Source organism: Borostomias antarcticus (genome assembly GCF_949987555.1).
Source record: "Borostomias antarcticus genome assembly, chromosome: 8".
Taxonomy (NCBI): domain Eukaryota; kingdom Metazoa; phylum Chordata; class Actinopteri; order Stomiiformes; family Stomiidae; genus Borostomias; species Borostomias antarcticus.
The window spans coordinates 1,354,387-1,363,421 of record NC_140241.1 but is presented as its reverse complement, the minus strand read 5'-3'; the positions used below and the strand labels follow the sequence as shown (position 1 = coordinate 1,363,421).

Sequence of the window (9,035 nt, the reverse complement as noted above, 5' to 3'; positions counted from 1 at the left end):
CTTTCCTGGTAGTGATAGCGCATACGAACTTCGTCACAACACTGTTCACTGATAGACGTTGGACAGCACTGTGTGTTCGACTGATTTAATGAGACACAAGACAGAAGCACTAATAAACAGTCTTATTACAGCTTTCACTTATTGTTGATGCACAGAATATCCATATTGATTCCGATCAGCAGCTGATGTTGATGAAGTCAGGATCAGGTCAGGATAGATTTTTTTATCCCAAATAAAATGGCGGAAATCCCGAGTTCAGGTGACGTATTGATGACGACTTTGACGTCGAATCCAAGAATACCGAGTTTTCCGATACAAATGGAACACAGTGACCGCTCCAGGCCTAGCTGTTCTCCTGGTCCTCCTGGCCTAGCTGTTCTCCTGGACCTCCTGGCCTAGCTGTTCTCCTGGTCCTCCTGGCCTAGCTGTTCTCCTGGACCTCCTGGCCTAGCTGTTCTCCTGGACCTCCTGGCCTAGCTGTTCTCCTGGTCCTCCTGGCCTAGCTGTTCTCCTGGATCTCCTGGCCTAGCTGTTCTCCTGGACCTCCTGGCCTAGCTGTTCTCCTGGACCTCCTGGCCTAGCTGTTCTCCTGGTCCTCCTGGCCTAGCTGTTCTCCTGGACCTCCTGGCCTAGCTGTTCTCCTGGTCCTCCTGGCCTAGCTGTTCTCCTGGTCCTCCAGGCCTAGCTGTTCTCCTGGACCTCCTGGCCTAGCTGGTCTGCTGGACCTCCTGGCCTAGCTGTTCTCCTGGACCTCCTGGCCTAGCTGTTCTCCTGGTCCTCCAGGCCTAGCTGTTCTCCTGGTCCTCCTGGCCTAGCTGTTCTCCTGGATCTCCTGGCCTAGCTGTTCTCCTGGATCTCCAGGCCTAGCTGTTCTCCTGGCCTAGCTGTTCTCCTGGACCTCCTGGCCTAGCTGTTCTCCTGGCCTAGCTGTTCTCCTGGACCTCCTGGCCTAGCTGTTCTCCTGGTCCTCCTGGCCTAGCTGTTCTCCTGGACCTCCTGGCCTAGCTGTTCTCCTGGACCTCCTGGCCTAGCTGTTCTCCTGGTCCTCCTGGCCTAGCTGTTCTCCTGGTCCTCCTGGCCTAGCTGTTCTCCTGGTCCTCCTGGCCTAGCTGTTCTCCTGGCCTAGCTGTTCTCCTGGACCTCCTGGCCTAGCTGTTCTCCTGGTCCTCCTGGCCTAGCTGGTCTGCTGGACCTCCAGGGCGTTCAGCCACAGCTCCAGGGCGTACTTGGTCCCGGTGCTGACCCGCTCCTCATCCTGGCCCGTGGCGGGGGCCCGGTTGCACAGGACCGACACGGGCAGAACGGTCTCCCGCAGTCTGCCCTCAGGAGAGACCTCCGACACACTGGACACAACCACGCAGGAACCAAACCCCTCATCATCACAACCACGCAGGAACCAAACCCCTCATCATCACAACCACACAGGAACCAAACCCCTCATCATCACAACCACGCAGGAACCAAACCCCTCATCATCACAACCACGCAGGAACCAAACCCCTCATCATCACAACCACACAGGAACCAAACCCCTCATCATCACAACCACACAGGAACCAAACCCCTCATCATCACAACCAAACCCCTCATCATCACAACCAAACCCCTCATCATCACAACCAAACCCCTCATCATCACAACCAAACAGGAACCAAACCCCTCATCATCACAACCACACAGGAACCAAACCCCTCATCATCACAACCACGCAGGAACCAAACCCCTCATCATCACAACCACGCAGGAACCAAACCCCTCATCATCACAACCACACAGTCATCAACAACATCAGGCAAAACCAGTTGGCTTAATAAAATAAATATAAATGTAGTATAATTAAAATCAAGGACTCCATGATGGTGTATGTACCTTACAGTTGGAGGACAGGCCTCCGGAGGTATCCCAGAATCCTCCTCTCCGTCCACCGCTGCCACTATGGCCCGGCCCAGCAGGGCGTCCGCCCACACGCAGCCACTGACCTCGGCCGGGTCGGGGCGCAGGGCGGCCTGGGGGAGAGGGGACAGCGGCGCTCAGAGACGAGGGGGCGTGGCCTGAGAGGGCGTGGCCTGAGGAGACACCGCCATAAACATGACGTCGATGACATCGACAACACACACACACACCTGGAGCTGCTGGTGTGTGAGGGAGGTGAGCAGCAGCATGTAGGTGACCACGTGGTGCCTCTGGGGGAGGCCTCTGGACAGCATCGGGGGGTACACCGACTGGAACACACACACAGTGATGGTGCGTTCAATCCCAAGTTGGGAATCCAGACCCCCGACCTCATTGCATTCATGACGATTTTAACTCGGGAGAAAAAAGTAACGTAACTAGCTAGCTCTGAGCTAGCTAGCTAGCGGTAGCTACGTTAGCTATCATTAGCTAGCAAAACAGCTGGCTGGCTAATTTTGCCAGTAAAATAGCTGTTAAAGTCCACACATTGCTATAATCAGAGAGACAGAATACAAACATATATTGCACAATTACACATCAAATTACATGTTAAAATGTGAACAAACACTGTTATTGTTAGTGTTATTACAGTGTTATTACAGTGTTATTAGTGTTATTACAGTGTTATTACCTCCCAGAAGCCGAGCAGCTGTGGCGTGACGTCTCCTGGCTCCAGACTCAACCCTGTCTCCTCCCTCAACTCTCTCAGACCTGCGTCCAGCAACTACCAACACACACACACACACACACTCACACACACACACACACACACACTCAGACACACACACACACACACACTCAGACACACACACACACACACTCAGACACACACACACACACTCAGACACACACACACACACACACACACACACACACACTCAGACACACACACACACACACACACACTTACACACACACACACACACACACTCAGACACACACACACACTCAGACACACTCACACGCACACACACACACACACACACTCAGACACACACACTCAGACACACACACACACATACACACACACACACACACTCAGACACACACACACACACACACATTCAGACACACACACACACACTCAGACACACACGCACACAAACACTCAGACACACTTAAATGCGCACACACATACTCTCACACACACACACACCGGCTTGAATTAAAAGGTTTAGCTTGGGCTCTCCATAACACGTCAAAGTTCCCAAACATCCCAAATATTGTAAATATGAACATGGAGATTGGCATTTCAAACTCCCTCAGTCCCATATTTATACAACAACCATCTGTCAGCAGCAAATACGAATCCAACTCCAAAGACTCAAACAAGCAAATACTGTAAATACTGTAAATACTGTACCGTCTCATCCAGCTCCACATGGCCACCTATCAACCCAAACACAAAAATCAACATTCAATATCAAGTTCTAACACGTGAGTAAATGTTAATGACATCAATCGCCCATGTGGGTGAGTATAGTAGACATGCGGAGTGTGTGTAGGAGAAAAGGGCTGTTCTGTGTGACTGAGTCTCAAACATGTCCCTCTGGTGGTGGGGAGGGGGAGGGCAGTCTGAAAACGCTCACTTCCTCCTCCTGACCGAGCATGCTGGGATCACAGTGCATGCTGGGATCACAGGACACACCTCTGGACCGTGCATGCTGGGATCACAGTGCATGCTGGGATCACAGTGCATGCTGGGATCAGGGGGTCTGGTTGGTCCAGCTGTAATAACACCCCGGGTGTGTGAGCAGATGACGGGCAGTCTTACCCCGAGGAACCCACACGTTCTTACCCGAGGAACCCACACGTTCTGACCCCGAGGAACCCACACGTTCTTACCCCGAGGAACCCACACGTTCTTACCTGGAGGAACCCACACGTTGGGGAATATCCGCAGATCCGCCGCCCTCCGCGTTAACAGCACTCTCTGATTGGCTGTCTGAAGGAGAACAGCCACGCCCACATCCACCCCACGTCTCTGGACGTCCAATGGGATCGCGGCTGCCTCTGTCATGGACAGGTACTTGAAGGGGCAAAATGAAGCCCTCTAAGAAAGAAAAATCAAATGAGAGATTTAGGAGAAAAATAATCTATAATTTAAAGGGACAGTCCACTCATGTTGCTGCTTTCAGACATAAATTGTGCAATTCCAAGGACTTGATGCGCGCGCCAGATCACAGACATATTAGTCCAGCTAGGGACTTCAAACAAATAGTTCCAGCATTTCCACACATTTGTGGTTGAGCATTATGGAGCAATCGTTAAATGAAAATTCATTCAACTTTGAGTTATGCAAAACATCGTTAATGACATGGGCCTCGTTTGGCATTTATACCTTGAGAGGTATTCCCTTCCCTTTCTCCGGTTCACACAGGATGAAGCGGTTGTTCTCCAAGGAACATCTGACCTCCGCCTCGTCCTCAGGGCCACCAGTAAAGTGTCCAGTTATGCTCTGTCAGAAAAGACACAGGGAACCTTTATCTTCTGGACCAGCTGTGGGCCGTTAGCCTGGACACTGGCACTTGGGACACAGATATCTGTTTAAAGTCGCACTGAAACGGACGTTTGAGATCATCTAACTTCCGTAGTTTGACGTATTTCCGACGCAAACAAGCTATGAGGGTGGGACGTATGTTTAGAGGGATTTGATTGGAACATTGACAAGTGGACGGGTTTTAGACAGATTCGATTGAAGGATAGCGTTGATTGGCGGGTGGATGTCGTGAGATTATTGGCCTAAAATCTAAGGTACCTGTTGTCGTCATTGCACGTGACCTACCGTTTTCCAGGAAGTAAGAAATCATATACTTTGATATAAGATTACAACAAAAGTAGAATTTTGTAATTTTTGTGGCATACATCGTTGAATAGGTGAACACTATGACTAATTATGTGAACCAACATGGGACAGAATGCTTTTTTCATTTCAGTGCGACTTTAACCCAGAGCTCAGGGTGTTTAGAGGCGATAGCAGGCTAAAGCTTAAAGGGCAATGCTCGTTTTTGACAACCTGGACCTTATTTACGACATATTATAAGAAGTTTGACTCACCGAGATCACTTTTGTGTAGTTCGGAGGCCTGTAGAAGAAATTTAAAATCCAGCGCGAGCCAGTATATCCATGTAATGACGGCGATCGGGGCACCGAGAATGCAGTTTCTCAAAATCCATTTTCGGCCGCTAAACGGTTGTTTTCATCAATCAGATTGAATGAATCGACAGTTGAGATTCCTCAACGCGAGCCATTGTTGTGGTTTTCAAATACGGGGTCTTTAGCCTCTGTAATATGATCTTTACACGCCTTTCCCCACTTGCTCCAGCACGCATGCGCACAGGCCAGCGCGCAGACTGGCTATTCTCCGGCTCACATTCTCTGCGCTACGATCGGATTGTTGCCGACGAATGACGACGACAATATTCTCGGCACCAACAACGATCGTAGCGCAGAGAATGTGAGCCGGAGAATAGCCAGTCTGCGCGCTGGCCTGTGCGCATGCGTGCTGGAGCAAGTGGGGAGAGGCGTGTAAAGATCATATTACAGAGGCTAAAGACCCCGTATTTGAAAACCACAACAATGGCTCGCGTTGAGGAATCTCAACTGTCGATTCATTCAATCTGATTGATGAAAACAACCGTTTAGCGGCCGAAAATAGATTTTGAGAAACTGCATTCTCGGTGCCCCGATCGCCGTCATTACATGGATATACTGGCTCGCGCTGGATTTTAAATTTCTTCTACAGGCCTCCGAACTACACAAAAGTGATCTCGGTGAGTCAAACTTCTTATAATATGTCGTAAATAAGGTCCAGGTTGTCAAAAACGAGCATTGCCCTTTAATATGATCACTGCTGGGGGGATTCATGCTGTAAAACTATTTGTAGCCTATATATGTCATACTTTTGGTTTAGAGCATTTCAATTAATCAGTGAAAAATCAGTGAAAAAAATATATTTGCTGAACTCGGGTGATTACAGTTTTTTTGCTTCCCTCTGGAATATGTAGAGAGTGGGTCGTCTGCCCTCCTCCCTTGTTCTCTGTAAAGCATTGTGTTGCCTCTGGGTATGAAATGCACTATATAAATAAAGCTTTGATTGATTGATTGATTGATTGATTGATTGATTGATTGATTGAACTCTTCGCTAAACGAGTGCGCTATTCCCCCAGATTGCGAATGTGTATGAAATCCTTACTGACCTGCAGGAAACGGGCGCACTGAGGGGCAGAGCTCTCCTTGGACAGGTGGACCAGGATCTTCCTGACCTTTTCCATGATGGTCTGACAGCTCTCTCACTTACATCCGGGTCTTTCACAACACATCCAGCGTGCTACAGAAAACACTGACCAGACTGCATGAAGGGTTCACTTAGCTCCCAGCTGTCCAGCTGAATCCTGAATCCATTTGAGCGAACCTTACTAAAGCATGCAACATTAGCTTACATTAAGAAACATCTGCGGAATTTCAGCAAACGACATTTTAAGGAAATGATCAGAACAGAACTGGCTCTGGTTCAGGGGCAGAGCTGCCGTCCAGCTGCAGACACGGCACGTCGGCGTCAACCCTACGTAACGTCACCCCGCCCCCTTTTTTATTGTTGTAGTACCGAGCTCTAACAGGAGGGGGAGCCACACAACTGCATGGGAGGATGGATGGATGATTAAATGTTATTATAACATAGCCAGCACATCACACATTAAAATGTTATTATAACATAGCCAGCACATCACACATTAAAATGTTATGGTTACATAACCAGCACATCAAACAATGTGCCGAATGTGTAGGCTATATCATTACAGAAATAGTAGTTCTGGAAACCACTAAGCCTTCAACTACACACACATACCACTATATTGATATTTAAGACAAACAAATGCTTTCATCCAACTGCCATCAGTGTATCCCATAGCCCATAAACATTGTCCAATGTAAGGAACATTCATGAACTGAATACAAACCAGACTATTCCATTAGAGTTGCTGTGTGTAGGCAAGTTGAAGAATGAGCAGACTTCAAATAAAAACTATTAATATGAGAACAAACTTTATTAAAACGGTGACTTACAAGCAGTAAAACACAGAAAGCAGGCGAGAGAGAAAGCCAGTCACCCTCTATTTAAAGGGACAGTCCGTAGGACTGGGGGTTGTGTGCGTAGCTACTGCCAAACATGGAAGAAGCAGAGATAGAAACGGGCTTTGGTTCTGACATGCAGCGTGTCCATTTCCACTAAGAGCATTTCCACTAACAAAACTGGAAGGTCATTGTTTGGCAGTAAACCTACTTAGACTGAATGAGGTTATTGATCACAGCCTACAGGCTTCTGCCCCTACACTTGATACAGTAATTATGTTGTATGAGAAAAATGCGAAAAGGACCACTTTCATTAGTAAATCATAGTATGAGACATGAAACAAACATTTACTACTGGAGACAATGACAGATTCTTGTGTTTTTTTTTCTCCTATGGGTACCGCATATTAGGACAAATTACACAACACTAGGGGTGTAGAAATAGACTTCCACACATTCCTCCTCTCTCTCTCTCTCTCTCACATGCGCACGCACACACACACACACACACACACACACACACACACACACACACACACACACACACACACACACACACACACACACACCAGTGATGGTATAGCTACAGTATATAGTAGTTGGATCAGCACTCATCCTAATGGATATCAATGATGCCTTTTCCAACACAATCAACAGCGCCACACCGTGGTGGCTATGTAGTACAAACATTATAAACACACCGTGGTGGCTATGTAGTACAAACATTATAAACACACCGTGGTGGCTATGTAGTACAAACATTATAAACACACCGTGGTGGCTATGTAGTACAAACATTATAAACACACCGTGGTGGCTATGTAGTACAAACATTATAAAGTGTCAGTTTTGGGCTGAATTTCATACTCCATTCAAAGATAAAACAATTTATTTAAAAATTATATTTTAGAAAAACACAGATAAGCCTCCTAGTCATATCAGTTACATCAGATAGTGCGTGAATAGACCAGACTATTACATCAGATAGTGTGTGAATAGACCAGACTATTACATCAGATAGTGTGTGAATAGACCAGACTATTACATCAGATAGTGTGTGAATAGACCAGACTATTACATCAGATAGTGTGTGAATAGACCAGACTATTACATCAGATAGTGTGTGAATAGACCAGACTATTACATCAGATAGTGTGTGAATAGACCAGACTATTACATCAGATAGTGTGTGTGAATAGACCAGACTATTACATCAGATAGTGTGTGAATAGACCAGACTATTACATCAGATAGTGTGTGAATAGACCAGACTATTACATCAGATAGTGTGTGAATAGACCAGACTATTACATCAGATAGTGCGTGAATATCAGCAGCTGTCTAGTAGAGGAACGTCTTTGCACTCGGGGGCAGCGCTGGTCACCTGGGCGTGGTCACCTGGGCGTGGTCACCTGGGCGTGGTCACCTGGGCGTGTTCACCGTCCACCAGCACCACCTGAGGTCAGAGGTCAAGAGACAGATCAAGAGAGGAAGTGACACGCGGTGCTGTTACATCAAGCGTCTTCATTGAGGAACAAACCTCAGACCACGTCATCCAGGACTGACCCACATACCGGACACCCAACGGAACGTGACCTGAGGTGACGTGGCTCCTGGAGGTGTGCCGGATATACAGCCCGGGTGACCCCTCGCCCAGGCTCGGGGGGGTAAAAGGATAGCCCCTCACCCAGGCTCTGGGGGGTAAAAGGATAGCCCCTCACCCAGGCTCTGGGGGGTAAAAGGATAGCCCCTCACCCAGGCTCGGGGTGGTAAAAGGATAGCCCCTCACCCAGGCTCGGGGTGGTAAAAGGATAGCCCCTCACCCAGGCTCGGGGGGGTAAAAGGATAGCCCCTCGGCCCCGAGCCTGGGAGGAGAGGAGAACACAACACCTAACACGCACGACGAAGAAGAAGAACCGTCTTCGTCATGCGTGAAGCTGAGCTATACGCCCGCTGCTCTGGACTCTGAGCAGGAAGAGGAGGGGCCTAAGTGTATTCAGGAAGAGGAG

At 48.2% G+C, this 9,035-nt stretch overlaps 2 protein-coding genes across 4 annotated transcripts in view; both read right to left on the bottom strand.

Annotated features, from left to right (window-relative positions):
- Positions 1-840: 840 nt before the first annotated feature.
- nudt17 (nudix (nucleoside diphosphate linked moiety X)-type motif 17) lies at positions 841-6,476 on the bottom strand. The gene is made up of 8 exons (XM_084441926.1): positions 6,153-6,476; positions 4,295-4,411; positions 3,823-4,006; positions 3,317-3,342; positions 2,585-2,677; positions 2,124-2,222; positions 1,870-2,006; positions 841-1,343 (listed from the first exon to the last, which is right to left on the bottom strand). Exons 1-8 carry the CDS (start codon positions 6,225-6,227, stop codon positions 1,175-1,177), a joined length of 900 nt encoding a protein of 299 aa, XP_084298052.1. The 5' UTR covers positions 6,228-6,476; the 3' UTR covers positions 841-1,174.
- Positions 6,477-6,993: 517 nt separating this feature from the next.
- The window catches only part of LOC311312376 (membrane-spanning 4-domains subfamily A member 4A-like), an 8,293-nt gene continuing 6,251 nt past the window's right edge, over positions 6,994-9,035 (bottom strand). For all 3 annotated transcript variants that reach the window (XM_084442312.1, XM_084442314.1, XM_084442313.1), the window contains exon 7: positions 6,994-8,482. In XM_084442312.1, the coding sequence (XP_084298438.1) occupies positions 8,435-8,482 (48 nt within the window). In that variant the 3' untranslated portion in view covers positions 6,994-8,434. The remainder of the gene's footprint in view (positions 8,483-9,035) is intronic.

Excerpts from the sequence above, each read along its gene's own strand:
- nudt17 (XM_084441926.1), bottom strand. The coding sequence starts at position 6,227 with ATGGAAAAGGTCAGGAAGATCCTGGTCCACCTGTCCAAGGAGAGCTCT. Across the intron at positions 3,343-3,822 it reads CAACGTGTGGGTTCCTCCAG|GTGGCCATGTGGAGCTGGAT; the intron begins GTAAGAACGTGT and ends TTGGGTTGATAG. Across the intron at positions 2,223-2,584 it reads AGCTGCTCGGCTTCTGGGAG|TCGGTGTACCCCCCGATGCT; the intron begins GTAATAACACTG and ends TGTGTGTTCCAG.